Source organism: Perognathus longimembris, chromosome 23 (assembly GCF_023159225.1).
Source record: "Perognathus longimembris pacificus isolate PPM17 chromosome 23, ASM2315922v1, whole genome shotgun sequence".
Taxonomy (NCBI): Eukaryota; Metazoa; Chordata; class Mammalia; order Rodentia; family Heteromyidae; genus Perognathus; species Perognathus longimembris.
The window spans coordinates 32,451,445-32,464,925 of record NC_063183.1 but is presented as its reverse complement, the minus strand read 5'-3'; the positions used below and the strand labels follow the sequence as shown (position 1 = coordinate 32,464,925).

General features: G+C 62.6%; 1 protein-coding gene across 1 annotated transcript; it reads left to right on the top strand.

Moving 5' to 3' along the window:
- The first annotated feature begins 1,726 nt into the window (after window positions 1-1,726).
- Spint1 (serine peptidase inhibitor, Kunitz type 1) lies at window positions 1,727-11,664 on the top strand. Its single transcript, XM_048332681.1, has 10 exons — window positions 1,727-2,219; window positions 8,048-8,175; window positions 8,290-8,428; window positions 8,522-8,692; window positions 8,779-8,805; window positions 9,037-9,162; window positions 9,270-9,320; window positions 10,594-10,764; window positions 10,854-10,901; window positions 11,040-11,664. Exons 1-10 carry the CDS (start codon window positions 1,742-1,744, stop codon window positions 11,243-11,245), a joined length of 1,545 nt encoding a protein of 514 aa, XP_048188638.1. The 5' UTR covers window positions 1,727-1,741; the 3' UTR covers window positions 11,246-11,664.
- Window positions 11,665-13,481: the final 1,817 nt, after the last annotated feature.

The window sequence follows — 13,481 nt, the reverse complement described above, 5'->3', positions numbered from 1 at the left end:
CGGCACCCTGCTGATATAGGTGTTTGTAACATTACCAGAAGTGGCCAGTCTCCCACCTATGACTCCTCTAGGTATAGAGGAAGCAGGAATCCAATGTGTCCCAAACCCTTTCTTTCCCAATGTTTGCTTGCTTCTTCCCAGCATACAGGCAGGGTCACCAGTACATCAGACTATGGAACAGCCCAGAAAATCCGTAAAAGACGCACCCCAGCACGCATGTGGGCAGCTGCGAGACTTTGTACAAGACCTCCTGATAAAGGGCATCTGGATGAGAAATGAAGAAGAGCATATTCCCAGGGGTGAAGACATCAGGAAGAGGAGTAGACTACTGGAGGGGAGGAGGGTGTGGCAATACACCCGGCGGATCTCGCAGTGGACAGAGCAGTCTTATAAGGGTTTCCTTCAGGAAGAGTCGCAAGGCTTCCAGGAGGTGCGTGGTTGTGTGCAGGGCATCAATTCGGCCACTTCTCTCACCTGTGAGTGGTGAGACTCCACACGTTAACTGCGACCAGGGAGCCTCTCGACCCAGGGGGACACTGAACGTGCAGAATCACCTCGGTGTCTTGTTGTCGATGGTGGGACTTGAACTCAGAGCCTGGGCCCTGTCCCTGAGCTCTACTTGCTCAAGGCTGGCGCCCTGCCACCTTGCACCACAGCTCCACTTCCAGTTTCGTGGTGGTGAACTGAAGACGAGTCTCGTGGACTTTCCTGCTTGGGCCGGCCCCGAACCGCGATCCTCAGATCTCAGCGTCTTGAGAAGCTAGGATCTCCGGCGTGAGCCACCAGCGCCCGGTTTGCCTCGGTTTCTTCCTGTGGTCGAACTGTGGGGCACCACACGGCACACGGATCCTACACCGGCAGACCCCGCGGCCCCGCAGACCCCGCAGCCCCGCAGATCCCCGAGCCCCGCAGACTGCCGGTGCGGCCTCTGGGTGGGAGACTCGCTGCCTTGAACTGGAAGTGATGCCCCGACGGCCGACGGGGGGGGCGCTATCGTCCCTCACGAGGGTCCCCCCGCCCCCCTCCGCCCCCCCCCCCCTCCCTCCGCGCCGGAGCCCGGGGCAGGGAAGGCCGGCTCCGCCGGGAGAGCCTGGCCGGGGGCGGCCGTCCCGGGGCGCAGACCCGCGGCGTGCGGCCTCCGGGGCGCGGGGGGGGGTGTGGGGGGAACCCGCCGAGCCGAGCGCGCCCGAGGCGGGGCGGCCGGGGGCCTGGGGGGCGGGGCCCGGAAGCCGGGCGGGCGGGGCGGGGCGGGGCGGGGCGGGGCGGGGCCGGCGGCGCAGGGGTTAATGCGCGCCCCGCCCCGGCCGCCCGGACTCAGTTTCACCAGAAACCCGAGGGGGAAGGAGACGGCGGCGGCGGCGTCCCCTGCGCGGCCGGCACGGGCGGAAGCCGGGCCCGGATCCCCGGCAGGCCCGCCCCCCCCCCGCACCGCCCCGCACTCACCTGCGCAGGTAACCGGGCCCGGGCGCGCGGCCGCGGCGGCGGGGGCGGAGCGGCGGGGAGCGCGTCCGGGTACGTGAGCCCCGTCCGTCCGTGCGTGCGTGCGTGCGTGCGTCCCGGGGGCGCGGGGAGGGGGCGCGGGGAGGGGGCGCGGGGCCGGGCCGCCCTCCCCTCCCTCCCCCCCGCTGACTCGGGGCGCCCTCTGCCCGTCCCCCCGCCCCCCCCCCCGCAGGTCCCCCCGAGGAGCCCCGAGGCCCGCGCGGTGAGCCGAGCCCCGGTGAGGCGGACGCGGACGCGGACCATGGCCGGCGCCCGGCCCGCCCGGCTCGGCGCCTCGACGGCCGCCGTGTGGTGGCTGCTGTGCGCGCTGGGGCTCCGGGGCGCCGAGCTCCCGGACGGAGCCGCCTGCCTGGGCCGCTTCACCCCCGGGGTGCCCGCCTTCGTGCTGGACACCGAGGCCTCGGTGGGCCACGGCGCCACCTTCCTGGGGTCCCCGACGGTGCGGCGGGGCCGGGACTGCGTGCGCGCCTGCTGCGCCGCCCCGCGCTGCAACCTGGCGCTGGTGGAGCTGCGCGCGCGCCCGGGCGAGGGCGGCGCGGACCCCGGCGCGGACCCCGGCGCGGACCCGGACCCCGACGCCGCCGCCGCCTGCTTCCTCGTCGACTGCCTCCACGAGCACGACTTCGTCTGCAAGTTCGCGCCCCGGGAGGGCTTCGTCAACTACCTCACGCGGGACGTGTACCGCGCCTACCACGACCTGCAGACGCAGGGCTTCGGCGGTGAGCGCGGGCCGGGCCGGGGGACGGGGGTGGGGGGAGGGCGGGCACCCAGTGAGCGGCCCAGGCGGGGCTGCAGGTCAGCATCTCCCGCCCTCCTGGCAGATCCATCTTGGGGTGTGTATGTGTGTGTGGGGGGGACACCCTAGGACAGCAGAGCAAGCCTGAGGGAGCTGCGGCTGACCCCCCCCCCGTCCCCCCCTCCCCGCACCGCGTTGTGGGCACAGCCCGGCAGGCGCTGGGCCGGGGGTGAGTCAGCCCGCTGGCATGCGTGTGTTGAGCAGGTGAGCGATGTCAGCTGTTGGGGCGGGTGCGTGTGCGCATCCACGTGAGCCGGGCGCTCGCTCCCCGCTGCGGGTGAAGCAGACAGGCTGTCTGTTCGCGGTGTTTACTCTCAGAGATCAGGGCAAAGTGGGGGGGGGGTGTCAGGGCTCACCCACTCTCCTCCTGGAGACTGCCTCCCTGCTCACCTGGGGCAGGAATGGGGCAGAAGTGATGCCCTCCACCAGCCCATCACAGTTTTCCTATTGCTGGGTCTCCCCACCCCCCACACCATGTCAACCCGTATTAAATAAATTAGCCCCGAATAACATCCATGGAGGGTAAATGTAAGACTCCTCCCATGGGGTGTCCGTGGAAAGTCCTTCACTTCCCCCTCCCCTTCCTCCTAGAAACCTAGCACTCTCACCCAGAACAGGACAGCCAGCAGGAAACTGAGTTAGGGGGTTCGGCATCAGGGCCACCATTGTCTGGGGCTACCACTTGAGCCACAGCGCCACTTCCAGCTTTTTCTGTTTATGTGGTACCAAGGAATCGAACCCAGGACTTGGTGCATGCTAGGCGAGCACTCTACCACTAGTCCAGACTTCTAGTCCCTTCCTCTCTGCTTTTTGTGGACCTAGTACTTCTCCCAGGTTATGGATTCTTCCTTCTTGCTCACCTTCCTGTGGCTTTCCTTCTGGGTGTCTGAGGGGGAGGAGATTCTGGAAAGTAATGGATGCCATCGTGGGGCCTTCGAGTGGCTCTGGACCAGGCCCGGAGCCTGTTCCACCAGGAAGCAGCCGGCAGTGTAGGTGGCGATGACTCTGCCTGCCTGGCCAGTGCCCTTCCTGCTCTCGGCAGCAGCAGCCGTGGAGTCCTGGTCCAGGGCCACGGCCGGGAGACGCCAGTCTGCTCAGGTAGCTGGGCGGATCAGGGCCGCCTGACCTTGGGTCCAGCCTTCCACCTCTGAAAACCCCCAGAACTGGCCAACCCACGTGGCCCAGATCCGGAGGAGCGGGGATTTCCTGGGGCTCGGAAGGAGCCGCAGGGCTTAGGCTGTGTGAGCCCCAGGCCCTTCTGGGCCAGCTCCGAGCACTGCCGTGTGGCGGTGGTATACACAGTGGGGGGCGTTGTGGGTCTGTGTGTCCAGCTGGAAGCTGGGGCAGGAGTTGGGGGGACAGGCCAGGTGGGATGAGGGGCCATGGGTGGATTCTTGCGTTGGATGGACAAGTCTTGTCCTGGACGGCTGCTTTGTTTCCGTTTCCCAGCCTGTGGCTCGGCCAGTCCAGGCCAGATTCCTGCAGCTGCAGGCCCTGCAGCTAGTCCCTCAGGTCCCGGCTCCTGCCCTCCCCCTCCCTCCCCCCTCGGGCAGTGGCTTAGGGGGCGGAGTCTCTGTTGTTTCCCTGGAGATGTCCTGAGGCCCGGCGGGCGGCCAGTGAGGCTGACTTTATGGCGTTGTAGCCCTTTGGTCTCTTGGGGGTGGGAAGAAGGGAGTGGTCAGGCTCCTTAGTCCTGGGGCCGGGTGAGGGCCTAGCCAGGGGGGAGGGCGGTGCTGCCTTACCTCAAGGTCGTCGGATCACTGGGCCCACCCCTCCACCTAAGGGGGGGGGGGGGCTCACCTGTCTGCTGGGCTGGCTAAGTGGGCCATCTGCTTCCCCCTTCCACCCTGGCCACGTGGGGGAGGGGCTTCTCCAGCCCCCCCCCCCGCCCTCCCCCTCTCCGCCTGGGCTCCTCCAGGTCACAGGCCAGCCCTTCCACTCCTCCTCTCCCTGTTCCCCGTGCCCTCAGTCCCGGGACCGGGTCCCCGTTCTCCTGTTTCCCTCCGTCTGTCCCCTCGCATTCGGGCCTCCTCCTCCTCCTCCTCCTCCCCCTGACCCCTCTCCCGAGTCCTCGCGGCTCTGCGTCCTGTGACTCAGCCTGCTAGGCCGCCCTTATCTCCTGGTCTTCTGCCCTCTACACACTCTCACACCTGGCCTCGCCCTCCCTGCGTGGCCTGTGCGGGCGCCCGTGGGGATACCCCTCCCAGCCCCGCGTGCACGTGTGTGCAGCAGCTTCGCCGTCCCCCGCCTCCCCCCCCCAGCACCCTCTGTACCAGTGAAGGCCGTGTCTCTCACCCTGGGATGTGGTTTGGGTGATGGCAAACCCTGTCGGGGGGCAGCCCGGGGTGTCGGGGTGAGCAGGGGGGAGGGGTGCTGTGATTCACATTCCGTATTCACACACGCACACAACCTGGCCACAGTGGATGCCTTTGGGGCAAGGAACCTTGAAATTGAGAAGAGGAGTGCGTGTGTGTGCGTGTGTGTATAGTGTGCACGTGAGAGTGTACGTGTGAGAGACAGAACACGCCTCACCTCATGCTCTTGGCAGGTGCTCAACCACTGGGCTACATCTCCATCACCCCAAATTTATTTTACATACTTTTTTTTTTTTCCCCAGTCCTGGGCCTTGGACTCAGGGCCTGAGCACTGTCCCTGGCTTCTTTTTACTCAAGGCTAGCACTCTGCCACTTGAGCCACAGCGCCAATTGCAGCTTTTCCTATGTATGTGGTGCTGAGGAATCGAACTCAGGGCTTCATGCACGCTAGGCAAGCACTCTACCACCGGGCCACGTTCCCAGGCTACTTTACATACTTGTGCATGCCAAGAAGTTAATTTTTGGTTTTGTTTTTGCTTTCATCCATTTAAGAACGCACCAGGGAGTGGGAGCGCGAACGGGAGCCCACGCCCGCCGCCCACTGCTGCCGGTTCTTGGGGTCTCCCTGCCTGAGGTTGAGTTTGTCTGTGACAGCCCTGCTTCTCTTCGGCCTGTGCCCGGGGGGGCTTTGAGGTTTTGTCCCAGGCCGGCTGCTCTCACCATGCGCAGAATCCTCACCCCTTGCGTCCGTTCCTCGTCGTGTTTTCTACTATCCGCCGCAACACCCCGTGGTTTTCCCCGCCACCAAACAGATTCAGACAGAGGCAACTTCATTCTTGCCCAGTTCGGAAGCCACAAGTTTTACGTCGCCACCAGGGCTGCACTGCCTCCAAAGACCCCCCCGGGGGAGGCTCCTTCCGCCCCTCTCGCAGCTTCTGGAGCTTTCTGCTCCAGTGTTCCTCAGCTTGCGGCCGCCCTTCTCTCCTCCTTCCCTAGTGCGGTTGTTTCTTAGGGACAGGGTCCCCATCGCTAGCCCCACCCGGCCTGGTGCTCGCTATGTGGTCCCGGCGGCTTTGAGTTAATCGCTTTCTGCTCCCCTCTCTGTGATCTCCCTATAATTACAGGTGCGCACCGCCGTACGGGCTGTTGTTGCTTGATCTGTCTCCCTCCCCGGGATTGGGGTGTACTTAGGGCCTCACTCGTACTAGACAAACGCTCTCACCGTCGAGCCCTCTTGTGTTTCTTATCAAAACATTTGTCATTGGATCGAGGGCCTAACAAGCTAATCCAGGATGAGCTTTTCTGGAAATCTCTTATGTCATTACTTCTCCAAAGATTCCCCCCCCCTTTTTTTTTGCCAGTCCTGGGGCTTGGACTCAGGGCCTGAGCACTGCCCCTGGCTTCTTTTAGCACTCTACCCATTGAGCCACAGTGCCGCTTCTGGCTTTTTCTGTGTATGTGGTGCTGAGGAATCGAACCCAGGGCTTCATGCATGCTAGGTGAGCACTCTACCACTAAGCCACCTTCCCAGTCCAAAGACCCTTAAAAAAAAATAAGATCACATGTAGGATACCAGTGTTTGTTGAGGAGACATCTTTTTTTGTTTGTTTTGTTGGTTGTGGGGATTGAACTCGGGGCCTGGGCGCTGTCCCTGAGCTCTTCAGTTCAAGGCTAGCGCTCTACCACTTGTGTCACAGTGCTACTTCCAGTTTTGGTTGTGGTTCATTGGAGATTAGAGTTCCATGGACTTTCCTGCCTGGGCTGGCTCTGAACCGAGATCCTCAGCTCTCAGCCTCCTGAGTAGCTAGGATTACAGGTGTGAACCACCAGTGCCCAGCAAAAGGCTTTTTTTTTGGGGGGGGGGCTTTGGTGGGTCATGGAGCTTGAACTCAGGGCTTGGGTATTAACACTGAGGTCTTTAGCTCAAGGTTAGCACCATTTTGGGCCACAGTGGCACTTCCTGAGGAGACCATCTTCATGGAGGGCACCGTCGTCCCTCCGCAGACAGGCAGACAGGACTGTGCGTGCGTGCTCCCCTGGAGGAAGTTGGGTCCAGGGAGGGCATGGTTCCCCATCCTTTGCCACCTCAGGCAGAGTCCAAGGTGACCTGGCCCCTGGTCCCTAGCCCCTCGCCAGGGGGCACCGGGCCTGCCCTGGGAGCTAGGGAGGGTGGGAACTCATGTGAGACTTTGCTCCTGAATGGCTTCCCCTTGGAATCTAGGCCACACCAAGGAGTAATGTTTCCCTCAGACATTTCCTGTCTTTTCTGCCCAGGCTTGAACTCTGGGTTTGGGTGCTGTCCCTGAGCTCTTTTTCTTTCTTCTTTTTTTCTTTTTTCTTTTGCTCAAGGCTAGCTTTCTACCACTTGAGCTCGAGGAAGCTTGAGTGGTAGCACACCCACCCACTCATTGCAGAATGCAAGATTAAGATTACTTCCTCAGCCGGGGCTCAGGTGGCTCATTTCTGTAGTCCTAGTTACTCCGGTGGCTGAGATCTGAAGATTGTGGTTCAAAGCCAGCCTGTGTAGAGAAATCCTCATGAGACTCTTATTGCTGATAAACCGCTCAAAAACCAGAAGTGGCACTATGGCTCAAGTGGTAGAGCACTAACTACCCTTGAGCACAAAGAAGCTCAAGGACAGTGCTCAGGCCCTGAGTTCAAGTCCCACAGCAGATATCCCACCCCCTAAAAAAAACACAATTACTTCCTTAAGTATGCAAAACACATACCTACTCACCTTTTTTTCTTGAGTTGAGGGAGCATATGCTGTTCAGTAATTTGCTTCCGAAAGTAGGTTTTACAACATAAAAATAAGCCAGGTGCCAGCGGCTCATGCCTATAATCGTTGCTACTCGAGGATAGGATCTACAGGCTCTCAGCTTAAGGACAGCTCAGGCAGAAAAGCTGATTAGACTCCATCTCAAAAATAACCAACAAGGCCCGGCGCTGCTGGCTCACATCTGTCATCCTAGCCATTCAGGAGGCTGAGATCTGAGGATCACGGTTCAAAGCCAGCCCAGCCCGGGCAGGAAAGTCTGTGAGACTGTTATCTCCAATAAAACACTCAGAAAAACCCAGAAACGGCGCTGTGGTTCAAGTGGTAGAGAGCTTGCCTTGACCACGAGGAGGCTCGGGACAGCTCCCAGGCCCGGAGTTCAAGCCCCAGTACGGGCAAAAGATAATAACCAACAAAAAGCCAGGCTGGAGCCCTAGCTCAGTGGTAGAACACCAGCCGAGCCGGCGCTCAGTGCGGATGCGGTCATCTTTGAATGGAGAAGAAGATGCTGCTTTTGTGGGTTCCCTCCGACTTGTGCTCCGGGCTCCTTGCTGAGTCCCCCGAGGGGCCTGGGCGTGGCCCCTCCATCCCCCCCCCCACCCCTCTTCTCCCCTCCGACCCGTGACCTTCACGCTGACCTTCCCGCCCCATCCCCCGCAGGGTCCCGCATCCCCAGGTTCTGGACGGGCATCGACTTGAAGGTCCAGCCCCAGGAGCCTCTGGTGCTGAAGGATGTGGGCAACACCAGCTGGCGCCTCCTGGAGGGGGACCCGGACATCAGGATCGAGGTGAGACTGTGCGGGGGGGGGGGGGGGGGCTGACTCCTCCCCCAGGGGGCGGGCCGGCGGCTGGGAGGACCGGGTGGTTCATGGCCGCGGCCTGATGAGCAGTGCTGTGTGTAGAGGAAGAGCGGGGAGCAGGTGGAGCTGTGGGGGCTGAAGGAAGGCAGCTACCTGTTCCAGCTGAGCGCGGCCGACTCCCAGCAGCCCGAGAGCCGGGCCAACGTCACCATCACCGTGCTCTCCCCCAAGCAGACGGAAGGTGAGGGGGGGCGGGCCCCGGGGCACCCCAGCACCCCCCCCTCCGCGCGCGGACGGGGCGCGTCAGCCCCCTCACGAGCCCTCCTCCCTCCAGACTACTGCCTGGCCTCCAGCAAGGTGGGGCGGTGCCGGGGCTCCTTCCCCCGCTGGTACTACGACCCCAAGGAGCAGGTCTGCAAGAGGTTCACCTACGGGGGCTGCTTGGGCAACAAGAACAACTACCTGCGGGAGGAGGACTGCATGCTGGCCTGCCGGGATGTGCAAGGTGGGTCTCTGGGGGGCCGCCGGGGGGGGGGGCCCGGGGCGGGGGGGGGGCCGGGGCAGCCCCTCACCCGCCTCTTCTCTCCCCAGGCCTCTCGCTACAAAGGCACCATCCAGGTGGGCTTCACTCCCTCCTCCATCCCTGTCCAGACCCCCACCTGCTGCCCTCCCCCAGCCCTCCCCTCCCCCTCCCCCCCGCCCCCCCACCCAGCTTCTTCCTGTCCCCGGCCGCCCAGTTCTGTTCAGGGGAAGTTGGGCTCGGTGGGCGAGGCCCGTGGGAGCCGACGCCGAGCCTGCCCTGTGCCCCCTCTCCCCCCCTCCTCCCGCCCCCCCCCCCCCCCCACGCAGTGTGCTCGGGCAGCTGCCAGCCCACCCAGTTCCGCTGCCGGGACGGCTGCTGCATCGACGGCTTCCTGGAGTGTGACGACACCAGAGACTGCCCCGACGGCTCGGACGAGACCACCTGTGAAAAATGTGAGCCGCCCCCCGGCCAGAGGTGGGGGGCAGCAGGCCCCGCCCCGCGCAGCCCCCCCCCCCCAGAGACCCATGCTGGGCCTGAGCTTCCGGCTTCCTCTCCGCAGACACCACGGGCTTTGACGAGCTCCAGAGCATCCACTTCCTCCGTGACAAAGGTGAGTCGGCTCTGAGCGCCGCCATCCGCAGTCCGGGCATCCATCCGCGGGGCACCGGGGCTGGCGGCGAGCTCTGCCCGCTCCCTGGGGCCCCGAGGCCGAGGCGCGCCGCTGAGCTCTGCTTCCCGCACAGCACAGCATGTGTCTCGTTCTCTGTGCCCAACTCCTTAAATTACTCCATCGCGGCTGGGAAGGTGGCTTGGCGGTAGAGCGCTTGCCGAGCACGCATGAAGCCCTGGGTTCCATTCCTCGGTGCCACTTGAACAGAAGAGGCTGGAAGAGGCGCTGTGGCTCAAGTGGCAGAGCGCCAGCCTTGAGCAAAGGAAGCTCAGGGACAGCGCCTAGGCCCTGAGTCCAAGCCTCAGGACTGGCAAGAAAACCAGGAACAAATACCGCAGCATGCCCACCACAGGTCACTTGGTCATTTGGTAGGGAAGTTTAGCATCGTAATACCCATCGCGAGTAGAAAGCCGCTGTGACAGTTGCCACAAGGTGAAAATAATGATAAAGCAATATGAAGACATCTTACCTGAGCCTGGCACCAGCGGCTCATTCCTATAATCCTAGAGACTCGAGATGCTCAGATCTGAGGATCTGAGTTCAAAGCCAGGAAGATACATCGGTGAGACTTATCTCCAGTTAGCCACCCAAAAACCAGAACTAGAGCTGTAGCCCCAGCTAAGCAAGGGTGGAGCCTAAGTTCAGCAAAAGGCAGTATTTGGCTACTCTAACCCTGGTACTTAGGAGGCTGAGCAAGAGGTTCAAGCATTTGAGGCCGGCCTAGGCTGCCTAATGAGGCCGTCTCAAGAAAGAAACCAATACCCAGTCGCCGGGGCTCACGCCTGTAATCCTAGCTACTCAGGAGGCTGAGATCTTGAGGATCGAAGTACAAACCCAGCCCAAGCAGAAAAGAGACCTTTATCTCCAATTAACCACTCAAAAACCGGACAGGGCGCTGTGGCCCAAATGGTAGAGCACAAAGAGGCTCAGGGACAGTGCCCAAGCCCGAGTTCAAGCCCTACAGTGGAAAAGAAGAAAAGAAACCAATAAACAGAATGAAAAAAACAAAAAAAAACAAAACGGTAGACCACCCAGTGGTGGAAGACAGAGACCGCGACCCGGTCAGAAGAGTTACAGTTGGAAAAGTCTGTGCAGGTTTCCCTGCCAGGTGGACCGGGTGTTTCCAGCGCTGCCCTCCCGTGGGCAGGGTGGCCAGGAAGCTCTCCCCCCCCCCCAGGGCTGACTCCCCCGTGTCCTGCCCTCCAACCCCCAGGGCACTGTGTGGACCTGCCGTACACGGGCCTCTGCCAGGAGAGTATCCCACGCTGGTACTACAACCCCTTCACCGAGCGCTGCGCCCGCTTCACCTACGGCGGCTGTCACGGCAACAAGAACAACTTCGAGGAGGAGCAGCAGTGTCTGGAGTCCTGCAGCGGCATCTCCAGTGAGCTGGGGTTTGGGGGGGGGGGGGAGACCCAGCGCGTGGCTCCGTCCAGTGGGATCTGGTGCTCACGGGTCTCCATCCCTTTGCAGAGAAGGATGTGTTCGGTGTGCGGCGGGAAAGCGCCGTTCCCAACGTAGGTAAGCCCGGGTCCGCCCCGCCCTGCCGCCACTCCCGAGGCTGGCGGAGGAGGAGGAGGCTGAGGTTAAGCGAGGAGGGAGGGCAGGGCGGCGGCGTGGCTCGGGGCTCCCCGCTGCCTCGGTCCCTCCTTCCCCCAGGGTCCGTGGAAGTGGCCGTGGCCGCGCTGCTGGTCGCCGGCATCGTGGTGGTGCTCGCCATCCTGGGTTACTGCTGCTTCAGGAACCGGAGGAAAAGCTTCCGCCGACCCCGCCGCCACCCTCCCCCCACCCCCGCCAGCTCCACCGTCTCCACCGCCGAGGACACGGAGCACCTGGTCTATAACCGCACCACCAGGCCCCTCTGAGCCCGGGGCTCTGTCCGAGACTCCTGCCTGCGTGTCAGGCCCGCCCCACTCCGCTCCCCGGGGGAGCCAGGGCCCCGGCCCTCGGAGGCTCAGCCGCGGACCCGAAGGACGCTCGGGGCGGGAGGAGCGGGAAGCCTCCCCGCCTGAAGGACTGCACATAGTGGGACCTGCCGCCGGGAGTGCAGAAGAAGCTGGGGTTCCGGGTCTTGCTCAAAGCGACCTGCCCCACCCAGGGTCACCGGAAAGGGACCACCCCCCCCGGGGCGGGGGCGTCCAAAGCTGGAGGCCCTCCGCAGCTGCCCTTCCATTCTGCACAGCCCAGTGCTAAAAAAGGAAGACTTCCTGGCGTAGTTTGTGCTGTAAAAAAATAATAATAAAAATGGCGTCAGGGCTGGGATCCTAGCTCAAGAGGCCCTGGATTCCACCCCCCCCAGCACCCCAAAAAACGAAAAGGAAATAAAAAATAAATAAAATGTTTTGTTTTGTAGGGGTTTCCGTTTTCCTGTTCTTTCGTTGTCGGCGGTCATGGGGCCTGAACTCCACGCCCGCGCAAAGGTAGTGAGCGCTCTGCCGCCTGGAGCCACAGAGCTACCTCCGGCTTTCTGGTGGCTAGCGGGAGATAAGAGTCTCCCTCCGGGACGGTCCTGCCCGGGCTGGCCTTGAGCCTCCATCCTCAGGCCGCAGCCTCCTGAGTAGCTAGGATTACAGGTGTGAGCCGCACTGTCCAGCTAGTTTCCCCGCTCTTTGCTCTTCTAGTGCTGGAGATGAGAGCCGGGACATCCCACAGGCCAGCGCAACCCCAGCTCCATCCCCAAGCCCCGCGCCCTGCCATTTCCACCCGGCCTCTGTTGGCCAAGAGGACCGGCTGCTGGGGGGGAGAGATGGGACTGTCCTGTCCAACCGGTTCAGGCTCCGGCCACCCTGTTCAGCAGGTCTTTCCGCCTTTCCCCGAAACTAAACTGCCCCGGCCCCAGAAGGTAAAGAGAAAAGCCAGGTTTGCCCACCAGAGGGGAAGGCGAGGGCCTGGGGGGGGGGGGGCGAGGGGCTGCTGGGTAGAATGGCGGAGCCGCCCGCTCACCAGGCCCGCTGGGGACACCCTCCTGTGTGGGTGGGGGCCGGGGAGGGGGGGAGGGGGCATGGCACGCTCTCCACCCAAGCCCGGTCCAGGCACCCCACTCCAAACTATTTTCCCTACATTTGTTCAAACTGCTCGGTAGTACCGGAACAAATAATAAGACGAATTCACTTATTCAACAAATCACACTGAGCTCCCCTAGGCCAGACACCGCCAGTCACTAGAAACTGGGTCCTGTCCGCTGGGCGCCGGTGGCTCGCGCCTGTCACCCTGGTGCCTCTGGAGGCTGAGATCTGAGGACTGGGGTTCGAAGCCAGCAGGGGCAGGAAAGTCTGTGAGACTCTTTATCCTCCAATTAGTCACCAGAAAACCAGAAGTGGCGCCGTGTCTCAAAGTGGTAGAAAACTATTCGAGAGAAAAAACACACACACCACAAAACCAGGAACAGCGCCTAGGCCCTAAGTTCAAGCCCCACTATGGACAAAAAAGAAAAGCAATTCGGTTTTGTCAAAAATAAGCAGATGGCAGGGACGGATGGCGCGATGCGCTGAGCCTCATGTTTACAGGCCAGGAAGCTGACGGTGAAGGTGCGGCGTTCCTCAGCGGTGCCGCCGGTGAGGGAAGACTGGGCCTGAACCCAACAGGACAGGGCTGCTCGTAAGCCCGCGTGATGGGGAGGGGCAGCGCGCGAGCTGGGAGCCGCCCGGTCGCGCAGCACGCCAGGCCTGGCCGCCCCTAGCTGTTCCCCGAGGTGATGTGTGGTCTGGGGTAGATCAAGAGAGGCGGTGCCAGGCTGCCTGGCCAGGTGCCCCCCGCCCCCCCCAAAACCCAGCCTGCTCTGGCAGGGGGAGGTAGCATCTAGCAGTGGCCTCTAGGGGGCGCGCTTGCCCTTGGCAGCTGGATTCTCTTCCTGCCAGGACAGAAGGGGAGGGAGGAAGAGTCCTGTCACAGGCAGGTGGGGCGGGGGGGGGGGGGGGGGGGGCAGAGCTGGGTGCATGTCAGTGGGACCTCCCGCTAATCTTAGGCTCTGTCCCCCACTTGACTTTCCCATGCTTCCCACGGGCAGCCGCCTCCCTCACTACCCCCCACGCCGCACCCACTTCACACCACGCAAGATCCAGTCCAAAGCTTTGTCCTGGCTCCCCAGCCCGAGTTCAGCGG